The 15,647-nt window shown below is 43.5% G+C and overlaps 1 protein-coding gene across 1 annotated transcript in view; it reads right to left on the reverse strand.

Moving 5' to 3' along the window:
- Ddr2 (discoidin domain receptor tyrosine kinase 2) overlaps positions 1–15,647 on the reverse strand; it is a 115,917-nt gene that overhangs the window by 22,885 nt on the left and 77,385 nt on the right. Inside the window, exons 4-6 of the mRNA XM_051186210.1 lie at positions 2,062–2,164; positions 457–688; positions 22–169 (exon numbers count right to left, since the gene is read on the reverse strand). Coding sequence (XP_051042167.1) covers positions 22–169; positions 457–688; positions 2,062–2,164 — 483 coding nt within the window. The remainder of the gene's footprint in view (positions 1–21; positions 170–456; positions 689–2,061; positions 2,165–15,647) is intronic.

Raw genomic sequence — 15,647 nt, forward strand, 5'->3', positions numbered from 1 at the left:
ATCTCTGTGGTATAGACGTACCTAGCCAGACACAACCATAAAGTTCAACCCTCATGCACACATTCATGGAGTGATCAGTGACTGGGATAAGGCGGACAAATCTGGCTACAATGGGTGGCTCCAAGTCCTTCAGGAAGACATCATAAGGGTTACTGTTCCCATCTAGCACCTAGGATAGAGAAGAGAAAAAGCAGAGATAGTACAAAACCATGCTCACCTCTCTTCATTCATCATGCATTTGATAGAGCCTTCACTTTTCATTCATGAGCAGAATACATGCCCTCAACTCTCCCAGTAAACCTAATAGTTCCTCTGTGCCATCTCCTGCACCTTGGGTCACATTTACAATGGCATGTCAAGTTTGAACATTCACATAACTGAGTATAGTCCATTTGAATGGTTCTATTATAAGTCAACATATGGTCCTAGGTTCCCCCATGGACATTTTCTTCTTACCTGCTTCCCATGCCGGTTACGCCAGGAGATCCAACGAGTGCCATCTCGACTGTAGTTGATCTTATACATGGGTGCATATTCAATGCCATGACCCCCAGCATGACGTCCCTGGGTCCCCACAAGAGTGATAAAGTGTAGGGTGCGTAAGTCAATCTGCAGAAATTCTTTCAGGTCATCGGGTCGCACTGGAATCTCAGGGCACCAGGCTCCATCTCCTTCTTCAGAGTCCAGCCTTGAGAAGGAAGGGAAGGACAAAGAGAGAACGACTGTGAAACAAGAGCCACCCACCAGCTCATAGGAAGCAGCTGCCCTGTCCCCGAGGAGAGAGTGGAAAGCAGCAGTCTGGTCCAGATGGACTTTGTGGACCTCCCGATGTGTCTGTCCTCACCACCCCCATTTGTGGTCAGTTTCCTGTCTCCAAAGCACCACACAGGCCAGAGAACATCACCACAAGGGAGCTGGGGCTTCCAAAGCACATGTAACCTTTAGGTTTTTTTTTTTTTTTTAAAGAGAACTCTAGGGAAATGAAACTCCTCCCCGGTTCCCTTATGGAATTCTTTCACCATCCCCCTTCCATTTCTAGCCTCAACCTCACAAAGCTAGTGGTTTGGGTATCAAGTTATGGGAGAAAGGAGGGAGGAATGGTAGGGTCTCCAGTGTGGGCTCTGCAATGCAGTGGAATGCTAGCCAGCAGGATGGGCATGGCCACCCAGCAAAAGCCATGGGAACTGTGCTGAGGGTAGAAAGCATGCAAGGGGTGTGGCCAATACCTGTTTTCATTTATTACCCCCAGGCTGGGCTGCGCTGCACAGCACACAAAGTCACTACAAGGCTTATTTGGGATCCTCTTTGTGTTTTCCCCTCTTCCTTGGCTTGCCCCCTTTCTTCACAGATGGTGCCCACTCTTTTCCTGCTCCTCTCTAACTCCAGCAGCCATCACTCTAGTCTCTCAAACACTAAGATAATATGATGAGAAAGGCCTACCAGGGTTGCCTTCCTTATGGGTGATTCCTTTTTAACAAAATCGATACTAAATTTACACCCAAATAATTAGATTCTAGCAGGAAGAATTGGCATTGGTCAGCAGAATAGTTTCTGAGCTGGGAGTGTGTTCATTTAGGGAACCTTGGGAATTACATACACCACATAGAATTTGCTCTGTTTATAGACGAAGATGGCCCTTCTGTGTGAGGTTTCCTTGTGGGAGGAAAGAACTTACTGGAAACCTCAGCATCTGGCTGAGACATTCCAGGTACCTCTTGAGAAGCAGGCGCCACTCGCTGCCAGGGTCCTACACAATCTACACCTTCCATACCTTCAGCCTTTGTCCTACAGCAGTCCACAGTGAGGTCAGGCAAAGCAAATTCACTGCCTATCAATGACCCCATTCACAGTGGGTGGTGTGGCTCTGCGGCCTCTGTGGTTGGGAAGAGGTTTTCAGGCCAGCAGCTACAGCCAAGGCCTGGCCTCCCTCTGAAACATCCCAAACAGTACAAGCCCCTCACATCTCTCTCACCAACATCATCCCCCATCCCCCAATATCTAGAGTCATGCTATGTGTCTACTTCCCCAGCATCCAAGCCCTCCTGATGTAGCCATCCTCACCTCCCATATCTGGCAGCCGTGGATTCTGACCACTGACTTGAAGCTGTGATGTCCTCATCTGGAATGTGGCCTCCTGACATGCCCAGAGGATAGCGACATATAGCTGGATGAAGGAAACAAAGAGTAAACAGAGAGTGTGCTTTCATTTTTATGCCAGAGCCCCCAGGAAGGTTGAAACTAGTAACAGCACAGGAAATAGAAGAATTCTTCCTACATCTCCCTACCACCCCAGTTCAGCCACTCTATACTGCAGAATTTCTTTCTAACCCTAAGTCCAAATATCTCTTAGACCTCCAAGATTTAAGCAATAGCCAAACTTACATTTTAGCTCAGACTCTGGCAAGTACCATAACATGATTTAATATGCAAATTTCTTACTATATTGAGTAATAACCCCAGTAGCCCATCTTTAGTTCCTTATTAGCAGATTTCCATATTGAATTGATTTCCTACAAGTAGTATCATCCTTGTAGCCCTCAGATACCCCTAAGAGCTACAACACTCTGGTTTCTAGAGAACTGACTGTATGAAATTATGAAATAAACCAAGCTGGGTGGTGGTGGTTCATGCCTTTAATCCCAGCACTCGGGAAGCAGGGGCAGGCAAATCTCCGTGAGTCAAGGCCAGCCTGGTCTACAGAGTGAGTTCCAGGACAGCCAGAACTGTTAGACAGAGAAACCTTGGCTTGAAAAAGAAAAAGAAAGAAGAAAAGAAATAATCCAAACCACCCTGTGTTACCACTATTGAGCATGCCATTATTAGCATGGCTAAAAACAAGAGTTTCAAGGGGTGGGCTCCACTTTCAACAAAGAGAGAATAAAATAGAACAGAGGAAATTCCTTGTGGGAAATAAGCCAGCTTTCAAACAATAAACATCAGACAAAAGGACCCCCATTTCTGAAAGATGGGAAATGGGGTTGGGGGAGGTGCAGAACATGAGTTCGCTACTGCCCTGACAGTATCCAGTTACAGCAGAGGAGTGAGAGCATGGGCAGGGTGGTGAGAACTGCCCGAGTTACAAAGACAAGGCAAGTGAAATTAGAATACTTTGAAGTCACTGTGTTGCGTGCAATAAAAAGTGAGTAGGCATATAAAGCAGGGAAAAGGAGTCAATATGAGGAGGAAAGAGAAAAAAGAAAAATGGGTTTTCAACAGAATTTTCTTTCCCAGAAATATTTTTTTTTTGAATCATAAGATTCACATGAAGCCACAAAAACTAGAGCCTTTTTACAAAAGTAGAAGTCTAGATTTCAAAACATATCACAACTAAATAGTTAAAACAGTCCAGGGCTTTAGTGTGTGTGTGTGTGTGTGTGTGTGTGTGTGTGTGTGTGTGTGTGTGTGTGTGTGTGTAGACCAAGGAGACAGAATGGGGAGCCCCAGAAATAATCTCACATATATAAGTCAACTAGTTTTCAACATAGGTACAAAACACACACACACACACACACACACACACACACACACACACACACGGAGTAGGGGAAGAATAGTCTTGTCAACTAATGTGCTGGAAAATTTGGACATCCATATGTCCATAAATGAAGCTGGACCCTTGTATATACATAAAACACACACACAGAGTTTGTTAGACTGGCTTACAGGATGAGAGACAGAGTGGTTTCTCTGGCCATCTGCAGGCAGCAGAGAAAAGGGCTAGGGGCTGCTCAGTCTAAGTCACAGAACATTAAAGCCTTGGAAGAAGAGGCCAATGATGCAGCTCTCATCTGAGGCTGAAGGTCTGGAAGCCCCTTGTGTGCAAAGCCTGAATAGCCTAAATCCACTCTCAACAACAAACAACAGAAAGGACAACCGCCCAAGAAAAGTCAAACTGAGCAAGAGCTGGTTCCATCTTTGCTTTTTCCATTTCATTTGGCCCTCAGCCTGTTGCATGGTGTTGCCTACATTTGAAGATCTTGGATCTTAGCTCTAGTGAATCTGAAGCTAAATCTGAGAACTGCATGTTAATAAAGACCCAGAGGTACTGTGCTGTGGGTTTGGGCTCTAAGCTCTGCTCCCAGATCCCATCCATCCTGGAGAAAGAACAATGCTCCGGGCCCATGCTGGCAGCCACAGAATAGATCATCCCCAGTCAGCAGACTTTTAGTCCCATCCATCACACATCTCCAGATGCTGGGCTGTACACATCATGAGAACCTTTGCAAGCTATGAAGGACATATGAGGTAAGCCAGACATTGAGGAAGAAGAGCCAACAAGGTGAGTCATGAAATTATCATAAATAATGTCTCACTAAGGGGCCTTCTGGTCCTTGGGATGATAACCAAGACATTTTAAACTGCTGTTGCCTCTACAACACATCTCGGTAGGACTGTATTTCCTGGGAATCCTTTTTATATCATATCTTAATCGACTCCATGCAGGAATTTTTCCCTATGGAACAGATGAAGAAAATAAAGAAAAAGAGAGCTGAAGTATGTCTGACAGGTAGGAGAGAGAGAGAGAGAGAGAGAGAGAGAGAGAGAGAGAGAGAGAGAGAGTGTTTATGTGTAAGACAAAGTCATGGGGATTCAGCCAAGGGAAACCTTGATTCATAATGTCCATGCTGACAACAAGTAGAAAAAAAAAGGCTTACTTACTTTACAGCAATTTATCTATTCATGTACTGTGTTAATAAATGTGCTCATTAACCAGTGTTCTCTTATTTATATATCTAGTCAGTAGTGAATAAGACACAGAAAATGATTTCTCTCATAGACCTCCATTCTGGTCCAGGGGACAAAGGTAAGACAATAGTTTCCAGAAATCAGATTGATACAAGTTGCTTGCCTACTTGATAGTTAGTATTACTGCTTCACAGAGTCTGACAAAGTTATCAAAATATGGTATCAGGGGAAAGTAACAGATTCTTTTAGGAAATAACTTTCATCATGGATTTTCTATGACACTTGTACCTCAATCTCCTTGTTAAGACTGCAAGCAATTTTGAGCATAGTAATCATGTTGGTTTCCTGGCCCCTTTCAAAACTGTCAACACGCAGCACTGATTAGATGTTCAGCACACATTGAACAGACAGGTGAGTATGAATAGGCCAAGAGACAGAAGAATGAAGACAATAAACTGCACGTTAGATCTTGGAGTACAGTAGAGGATTGATTTATAGCTCAGAACCTCCCAGTAAGTCACCATCTATGGGACTCAACAAGTTTTTTGTGAAGCAGTAACTTACCCAGCTGCCTTTCAGCAGGCAGAGTCAAAGTTCACCAGAGGGGGGAATTATGGTAGGAGAGAAAGAAAAGCCACAGCACAGGTCTTAGTCAGTGCTACTGCATAACCAGTTACCAAGATCCATTGAGGAAGATTTTCTGGAGTTTGGTTTGATGATGCTCCAGTGGCTACAGACCTGAGAGATAGCAGGAATCTTGTTCTATGCCATGATGTGAACCCTCAGATCAATGCCAGAGTAAGTGCTGGGCCCCAAGTGTCACAGTAGATTCCCATTTATTAGGATATTTTCCAGTAGATGACCAAAAAAAAAAAAAAAATCGAAAGTACCAAGCCCTATACATAGTGGGTATGTATGTATGTATACCTATAATAAAGCTTAATTTAGAAATTAAGCATACTAAGATATAAACAATAACTAATGATAAAATACAGCAATCATGATATTCCATAGTAAAAGTTATGTGAATGATGCTCTCCCACACCTTTTAAAAAAACTGTTTTCTTTGTTTATGTATACATGTATGCACACATGTGTATGCAGGTACATGTACTTGTATACACTAAGGTCTTAAAGGGGTGTTTAATGCCTCTGAGATAGAATTATAGACAGCTGTGGAAAGCAGTGCTTGCTATATGGGTGCTGGGATCTGAACTCAGATCTTTAGCTGCACAGCAGGGTCTCTTAACAGCTGAACCATCTCCTCATCCTCTCTCCCATCTTACTGGATTGCACTCGCTCTTCCCAAGATGACCCAGGGCTTATGTATAAGGAGATGGAGTGAGGGGAATGAGTGGCATCGGGAATGAGGGAGGAACAGAGCCAGTATTTCATCATGTGAGTCCCAATCACTGCATTTGAAACCTGTGAATTAGTTCAGACTTTGTCCATCTAATATTTTCATACTATGATCGACTACAGACAACTGAAACCAAAGAAATCAAAACAACTGATAAGGAGTTCAGCCATCCCCAGACAATGGGAGATATGCTAGGGATCTAGAAATCAGAGCCAAAGAACATAAGGCTGAAAACAGGGAATTCAGAGACAAAAGCTTGTAAAGTAGCAATATAACATGTAAGCAGGGTTTCTCAGTGACTCAGTGTTACCAGGGGCCACACAGGAAGGGCAGAGGGAAAGGACAAGCTGATCTTGGATGGCCTTTCTCATCCCACTGGGTCTTTGAAACCAGAAGCAGTCTTGGCCCGGGGAACCCAACGTGGCATTTCTCCGCAGCCCCGGTGTGGTTTTCCTATTGAACGTGCCTATTTTCGGTAACTCGTGGAAGGGATCCCAGCTAGTAAGGAAGAGTCAGACTGTAGCATTGGCTGCAGTCCTAGATGTCAGACTCTTTACTTTCTCGAAAGCCCCTTTCCCCAGATTCTACTCGCCTGTTCACTCCACATCTTGAGATGTAAAGAAACATTGTAAAGAGGGCAGCCTGTCACGGGAAGCAGGAGTCACAGCAGCAAAGACTTTGCTTGCTGAGTTGTCTTAGTGGTTTCCGGGTGCTTTCGCTACCCACCAATCTCCCGACAGAGACGCCAATGGACACTTCCAGCTTCCCAGAGTGGAAAACTACCAGCATCAGCCGAGGTAGGCCCAGCTGAAAAATCTGTCCATCCAAGCTCCTGTAAGGGTTGGCAGGCGGGCTGAGGAGAAGAAGCTGCCACCAGGCCCCAGCTTCCCAAGAATTAGTTTTCATACTCTCCTGCCAAAGCTGTAAGCCTGAAAGCATTGCTTGTTCAAAGATGTTTACCACCCCACAGCCAGCTCCGGTCCGCCGGCTCACCGTCAATGAGTATCCTATATGCGGCTTCCAGGAAACACAGGGCCCACCCAAGCCCTGAACACACAGGTATGACCCCCGGCTCTCTCCAGGCGCGCGTCATTGACAGAGAGAGATTATCTGAATCTGTAGTTTAAAGAAATGTCAATAATGGAACAACTTTAGAGCCAGGAAGAAATCTTAACTTACTGTGAACCCCATAACTCTATGTGTGGTGTCAGAACCTGTGAGTTTCAGAAAGATGAACAGTGATGCATGAACTCACAAAGGTATAAAATAGAGGTGCAATTAAAAGCACAAACTCACAGATGCAGGGTAATGCTGCTGCCATCGCTGATCTTGTGCCAGCTCTCAGCCTCCTTGGGTGTCTGACCATGACAACCGAGGCAGAACAGGAGACAGTCCACTTTCTCAGGCTTACCAGTCCCTCACATAGCACTCCAGGCCATGCCCTAAGGCCAGTACCCCAAAGCTATTGGTGGAATGAATTCCCACAACACTTCCGCCCGTTTGTCTAAATAAGAGGGTTCTAAACCTAATACAAAACTGTATACAATAAGAACAAATGTCAAGAAAGAAAAATAACATACACAAAAATAGAACTATAACCAACAAGAACATCAAGCAAGAAACACACTCTAAATGTCCAGGCTATTGGCAAATAACAGCGATTATTCCAACAGCCTTCTGAACTGGGGAACTCTGTATCTAATATCAGAACCTGTGAGTTCCAGACAGGTGAACAGAGTTGACAGAAACTCACAGATGACCAGTGCAATGGTGACCGAAGCCCAGTGTTCTCAGCTCAGGCCCTCCTCGGACTCCCTCTATCTACTTCTTCCAGTTCTAAAAAGGACAAGCCCAGTCAAAAATGTCTGCTGGACCTGCTTCCTACAGACCTCACATAGCTTATTCACCCTGAGACTCTGTCAGGGTCCCAGCGACGCTGCTAGGGTTGCCTTCTTCAGGGGCTATTCTTTTGACACATGGGTCCCTTTCTCAAAGATCACTTTTCTCCCAGGTGACACCCCCTTCGGAACAGCCTTTGTGATTGCTCTGAGAAGTCAAAACCGTTTCCAGAAACAAGTGTTAACGACTTCAGAAAGAAAATCTGAATGTATGGGCTTCAGGGTACAGAGGTACAAATTGGATGACATGCCCTTCCTGGTTACATACATGGGCCAGTGGACAGGAAAGAGTGCTTTTTGTCCCAACAAGGAGGCAAACTCAGATCAGAAGATATAACAGGGTAGAAACAACATGGAGGTTGGAAGTTTATAGGAAACAGCTTGTGGCTCGGCATATAGTAATTCTACGTTTCATTTAGCAGAACTCACAGAATCCCAAAGAAGAGGTGGAGGAAAGACTGTAGGAGCCAGAGGGGTTGAGGACACAACTAGAACATGGCCCACAAAATCAACAAAGCAGGGCTCATAGGGACTCACACAGACTGAAGTGACAATCACGGACCCTTTATGGGTCTGAGCTAGGTCCTCTGCATATATGTTATGGTTGTGTAGCTTGGTGTTCTTCTGGGACTCCTAACAGTGGGAATTGGGGGACTGTCTCTGATTCTTTTGCCTGCTTTTGGAACCATTTTCCTCCTACTGGGTTGCCTCATCCAGCCTTGATATGAGGGTTTGTGCCTAGTTTTATTGTAACTTTTTATGATGTATTCGGTTGATATCTATGGAAGGCCTGTTCTTTTCTGAAGGGAAATGGAGAAGGAGCGGATCTGGGGAAGAGGGGATGTGGTGGGAGAAAACTGGGAAGAGTGGGGGGAGGGGAGACTGTGGTTGGGATGGAATGTATGAGAATTTTTTTTTTTTTTAAATCTGTTTCAGCCTTAATTCTGTCCTTCTAGTATGGGCATTGCAAGACTGGTTACCATGCCCCAGTCCCTTTGGGAGCTTCAGCTTCCTTATCCTTCATTATGATTTGAATGTGTCCCCCACAGGCTCATACCTTTGAACACTTGTTCCCAAGCTGGTGGCACTGTTTTGGTAAGTTGTAGAACTTTTGGGACTGTGGCCTAGATATCAGAAGCTGGCTGTTAGGCTATAAAGGTAGCATCAACTTCTAGTTCCAGCCAGAAATTTTTGCTCCTTGATTCCACAAGATACAAGGAGCATCTTCCATAGTCTGCCACCACCATGAACTCTGCCATGCCTCCCCAGTGGGATGGACTATACTTTCAACACCATGAGCCAAAATAAATTCTTTCCCTTTCAAGTTGCTTCTATCAGATATCAGTGGGAGCAACATAAAAAAAAATTCTGAACAGTCCTTAATAATCCTTATGCTTAATAATAAGCATGGTTGTTACAGAAATTTTATATAAAATACAAATAACAGCAATTCTATGGGATGTAATAATGGTCAATAAATGATATACAGGAGGAAAAAGAAAGAGGATTATGCGTTTTAAATACCACATGCATTTTTTCTTAAGCAATGTGGGAATTTTGTGACCCTTTAAACTTGTATTCTCTGCTTAATCATAATAATGGTACTTGATTATGGGAATGCATAAGAAACCAGCCAATTAGCATCCTTCCAAACTTGGAGCAATGATGTGTAGTAGTATTTATGTATTCTTGATTTTCTGATTATTTGTATTATGATTCTTTTTTAATAAAAGATTTCAGTTGGCCTCCAGAGTTTCACAGGATAAAAATAAATAAGAAAATAAATAAGAGGCAGAGAAAGAGGATAAGAATAAAAATAAGGTAAAGTTAGTATCCAAAGATACTTTTATTTTTTTGTATGTTAGGTATCAGGGCCAGACCTTGTAATCATGCAAGGAAAACACTCTAACACTGAGTGAAGCCTCAGCCACACTATGTTTTATAATCTTCACTGGTGGGAACATTTTTCACTTTGATTCTGAGATGCTTAGAAGTCAACCCAAAAGAGTGATACAGCCTAGTGAGATGACTCATGGGTAAAAGTATTTGCTGTGCAAGCTTGGTGACCTGAGTTCGATCCCCAGAACCCACCTGAAAGTGAATGAAGAAAATCACCTTCACAAAGTTCTCTGACCTCTATATGTGTGCCATGGTCCCCATCACATATACACACAAACACACATTGATGCTGCTGCTACTGCTGGTGATGATGATAACAAAATAGCAATAATATGTAATACATCTTAAGTGAAACACCATTTAAGAGGAATTATACTGACAACAGGGGGATTCCTGTCTCCAGGTGGACTACCGTAGCTTGTGATAATCAATGTTTCCCCTAAGAGTACCTGGAAAAGTCGGATAAAGTTCATAAAAGTTATACTCAAAAGTGCCTGATTGATGAGGCAGGGAGAGTAGAGCAACTAAGACCACAGAGAAGGGAGCAGTCTCAGAGAGGAGAAAGACTCCTTTTCAGCCTCCAGCAGACTGGGCCAGGAACAAGATGCTCATGTTTGCCATAGCATCCACAGAGGGTTACTAGAAGAAGAAAAAAAAAAAAAGCAGTGCTGATGAGAATCTGGAGTGAACTGTGCACAGAGCACTTTCACGCCACCTTCTGCCTTGTGTTGGACCTAGTAGAGCAGGAATGTGCAGGCCAAGGCCAAAGCGTTCAAGACTTGCCAGTGAGAGAACTCACAGGGACTCCGGAGACACTCTCAATGACCAAGAATTCAGCATACTAACTATGCAGAGAGAAGATGCGTTGCTCTGCCAAATACAGGCAGGTTGAATTGCTCCACCAATGGCCAATCTGGACTTGAGTTCACAGCCTCGTACAGAAGCCAAAGATCTAACAGCATGCTCCAAGAGCTAGCCAGCCCAGCTTCAAGAAGATGCAGGCCATGCCAGTTCTACCTACTACTACTAGGCTTTCAGTAGCTACCCATACTGAATAATGTGCAGACATGTCCCCAAATTGTGTAAATCTTTTATTCTTGGCATGCCAAAGGAAGAATTCTTTTGGGTACTATAACCTGCTCTTAATGTCTAATGGGTGTCTAATGAAGGGGGCTTTCAGGGCACAAGCATTACTAACTACAGAAAAGCTGCTTTCTCAGGACAGAAATTGGACATTTGTTTTATTTAATCAAGAAACATATCAGAGCCAGGCATGATGGTGCACACTTGTAATCCCAGCATATGGTGGAAGTAGGAGAAGGAAGAGCCAATCTTAGCTACACTGAAAGTTCAAACCCAACCCAGGCTATGTAAAACCCTATATCACAACAAAATCAAAAAGAAAGGAAGACAGGAGGGAGTAAAGGGGCAGAGGGAGTAAAAGACATACAGATAGACAGGCTTTCACCTGCAGTCTTAGCACTTGGGAGGCTAAGACTGGATGGCTTTTTATTCGAGGCCAGCCTGGATTACAAATTCCAAGGTATCCCTGGCTGTATAGTTTGACCTGTCTCAAAACAAACAAACAAAAAAGCCAGGAAGACATAGGGAAGAAATATACCAGTAGCTAAAGACAGAACACTGCCATCATTAACTTAGTGTGTGTGTGTGGGGGGGGGTATCTATCACTATTAAGAAAGTTCCTAGTATGAGAATCTATTTCCATTCTTAAATGTTGTTCAAACCTACAAAAAGAGAACCCATAGAAAGCAAACAAACAAACAAAAACAACATAGCTTTTCTAAATTACATTTGTCCCATCTCCACAGATAGAGCTAATGCCACAGCAGGGATATGTTAATAATGACACAGAGGGAGGACTTAGCAGCCTTGTATCTTTACTGCGGTTGTGACACTTGAAAGAGGGAGTCTGAACTCACCATTACCAATGCTGAGAGTTAGAGTTGTACATCAAATGCAACCACAGCCTCCTTTACTTATAACCCTCCAAATTCTCGTCCTGTAGACCATAGGAAGTGGAACTGGAGGGGTACCCCCTACGCCTAGAGATATGGGGGAGGGCCTAGGCCTTACCCCTAGTGATCCCACAGACTTTAATGATCCCTCATGGAAGGCCTCACCCTCCCTGGGGAGTGGATGGAGGGATGGGATGAGGGGGGTCTGTGAGTGGATGGGAGGGAGAGGGAACTAGGATCAATATGTAAAATAATAATAATAATAATAAATTAAAGTTAAAAAAAAAGAATAAGCAGAACCCTCTTGTGCCTGTAGAGTCAAGTTGGCTTTACCTCTGCAAGTGGGAAGGGTAAGCCCCCATTCAGACCTGAGGGAGACTGGGCATTGCTACAGCTGAGGGACCTCAGTTCACCCTCCCCTGTCTGATTAGCATCCCACTGTTAAAGGAATCACATTTTCATGGCCTCCACCTCAGCTTCCCCAACATCTTTTGGAAATCAAGATTCACATGACAGAATTTACATTTTCTTCCTGTAGTAAAACACAGAGAAGCCTCAGAGTCCCTTGACTCTTCCCTCCCTTTCCTCATTACTCAAGTATTTACTGATTGCCTTCATAAGCCAAGCACAGCGACAGGCACCCCTCATGGTCATGAGTGCGTGGGAGATCATCACTACAGAAAAACAGATAAAGGCCAAAGCCAGAAACATCTTCCAATCGGAAGAAAAAGTTGCATACCATTTAACAATTTATCACCACCCACAGAAGCCCATAAAAACACACACAAACAAACCTCAAAGATTTAACTACTGTAACTTTTGTTTTACTTTAACCATGTTATGTGTCCAAACCACCAAAAACTCTGAATGGCTTGTTTGGCTACAGCCATGCTCTTCAGAGACTTGCTAAAGGCAAGAGCTAAGTCAACAATCACCCTATCCCAGACAAATATACTGCATATGCTCTGGCCCTTTTGGGTCAGGATGACCACAGCCCAAGGGCTGGCAGAAGCCTCATTCCCCACTAACAACTCAAGTCTTTCTTGAAGACTACAGGAAAAGTAACGGTCATTTGTAACTCCTTTTTCTACCCTGTTATCTACTAGGTACAAACTTGGTGTGTTTGGTGTTTGGATTTTTTTCAGTTCCCTTCTCTTCCCAAAGTCACAAATGGCAATTCAGTATTTGCATGTGACTTTCCAACACCCTTTCATCTTCATTTAATTAACTATTATCTCCCATGTCTCCCTTTTATAAGGGGGGTACCCTTGTGAAATGCAGATAGTAAAAATACATTCCCCTACCTTATACATGAGCAAACCTGGTGTTGTTTGGGTTTTGTTTGCTCCCCAGAGGTCCATGTAAAGTGAAGGGAACTAGGTGCCCAGTGTGGGAATCTGGAAGCAAATGGAACCTTTAAGAAGTGAGGATCCCCAGCTGTCAGTCTGGGGTCCATGAGCTCCCCTTGTTCAGGTCAGCTGTTTCTGTGGTTTTTCTGTGGGGCCTCTGGTAGTGGATCAGTATTTATCTCTAGTATATGAATGGAAGTTGAGAGCCCATTCCACATAGAGGGATACTCTCTCAGCCTAGACACATGGGAGATGGCCTGGGCCCTGCTCCAAATGATATGACGGACTTTGATAATCCCCCTATGAAAGGCCTCACCTTCCCTGGGGAGCAGAAGGGGGATGAGGTGGGGGATTAGTGGAGGACTTGGGAGAATGGGAGGAAGAGGGAACTGGGATTGATATGTAAAATAAGATTGTTTCTAATTTAAACTTTTTAAAAAGAGGTGAGGATTCTAAGATGTGCTTAGGTTTGAAGGCCCCACCCTCAGAGGGCAATGTAATTCTCCCAGGACCCCATTGTAGGTTGCTATCAAAGCCCGAAACTGGTTCCACACAGCTATCTTCTTGCACACACTCCTTCTGTCCTCTGTCATTATCACCTGCCATGCTTTTGAACCACCCAAACTATGAGCAAGCAAACATGTTTTCTTCATAACGTTATCCTGTCCTGGGTATTTCATTATACCAACAAATAGCTGGCAACTGTTATCACCAGCTGAGGTACAAAGATTTTCCTTAGTGTTTAAGATCATAACATTGAACAACGACAGATTAAGAAGTAGAATCTTGACCCGTGATCTCCATGGTCACCGTCTTTTCACCACTCTGTCACTGCACACTGCTGACCACAAACAGTTGCCACACTATCCAAAGCAAGAACAATCTGGAAAAAGAAGGCTTGAGGAAGGTTCTTACTGATCTAAACTTTGCAATGTCCTGGTCTCAGAGGCATTGAAATATAATAGCACAAGAAACCTGTCTCCTGGAAGGGGGTGCAACATGGACCTTAGTCCTGGATGAAGATGAGAGCTGTGGTCATGAAATATTTGGCATACACCAATGATTTCAAACATATGTGTCACCTGCTTGTTGTGCTACCCTGGCACACCTTTGTCCTTGTGACTTCTCATTGACAATCATTCCTCTCTTCCTACTTTGTTTTCCTTGTGTGCCCCATGCCTTTTTTTTATACTCACATTCATTGCCTTCCTCTTGTCACCTGGCCTGGCAAATTTCTTTAGCTTTAGCTCAAGAAATGCTTTAACATTTCAACCAGCAAGACATTGGCTATTTTACTTCCTTGGGCAACATGCAAACATGGTTATAAATATACAAATAAGTTAGCTGGGCTTGGGGGTATGTACATATAACCCAAGTTGAGGTAGGTAGATTCCCTAGATTCCAAAGTTCAAAGCTAACCTGAGCTATGTAGTGAGCTCGGAGCCAGGCAAGCAATTTAATAAGGCTCTTCATCAAAAAATTAATTAAAGTAAAAAAAGACTGAAGATTTAAGTTAGTGGTTGAGCATTTGCTAGCATGCACAAGGCTTTAAATCTAATCTCAAGGTCACCCACACAAACACACACACCCCTATTATATATCTTAATGATACCAGTTTCAAGGAGGTTTGTCAGATTTAGAAAAGGCACTGATAAGCAAGAACGTTGTAAAGTAGTCATGATACTTGACCCTAGACACTTCAATGCTAGGCCTCTACTCTAACCAGAGACACTGACACCTTGTGTGTTCCTGCCAAGATTGAGGGTCATCCTGCAGTCTCTTGGTCTCTCGACACAGGAGTCCTCAGCAAACCTGAGTTCACAGGTAGTGGCAAAACCCAGAGGCTCAAGAAAGGAAATATGTGTGGTACTCTGATTGCAATCACAAGGTGATGATCCCAGCTCTGAAGCTTAGCCTATATCTTCAAGAGCTCTGATTCCACTAACAATAGTAAGAAAAGTTCTATCATTTCTTGCTTTCCAACAACTGTCTGCCTTTTGAAAACTTGAGACCTGAGACACAAGACCATATAATAATAAAATACAATCAAAACTTCAGAGTATAGATAAAAATCCACCAGATATTTTGGATAGAAAGCTGTGTTTTCACAACAAATGCACTTGGAGCTCCTTAATCCTAAGGTGTAAGACCCAAGAACTACAAAATAAAAGTATATTCTGCACAGTTTCAAATATAGAAGACAGTGTAAAATAATAAAATTATCAATGAAGTCTGTGATCATCATCCTATAGTAAGTAGAATTAAGGGAAAGAAGGCTTAGCATCTCTTAAGCTCATCTCATATGCAAGGTGTTATGGCAGGTCCCTTATGTGCATTGTCTTGTTCTTCATAATAGCTCTTAAGTAGTGACCAATGATGGATGGGAAGACTGAGGATGCTCAAACAAAAGTTGAAAACCTGACAAGCTCACTCATACAGTCAGGTCACAGCCTAGATCAGTGGTCCTCAACCTTCCTAA

The sequence above is a fragment of the Phodopus roborovskii genome, unplaced genomic scaffold (genome assembly GCF_943737965.1).
Source record: "Phodopus roborovskii unplaced genomic scaffold, PHOROB, whole genome shotgun sequence".
Classification (NCBI taxonomy): Eukaryota; Metazoa; Chordata; class Mammalia; order Rodentia; family Cricetidae; genus Phodopus; species Phodopus roborovskii.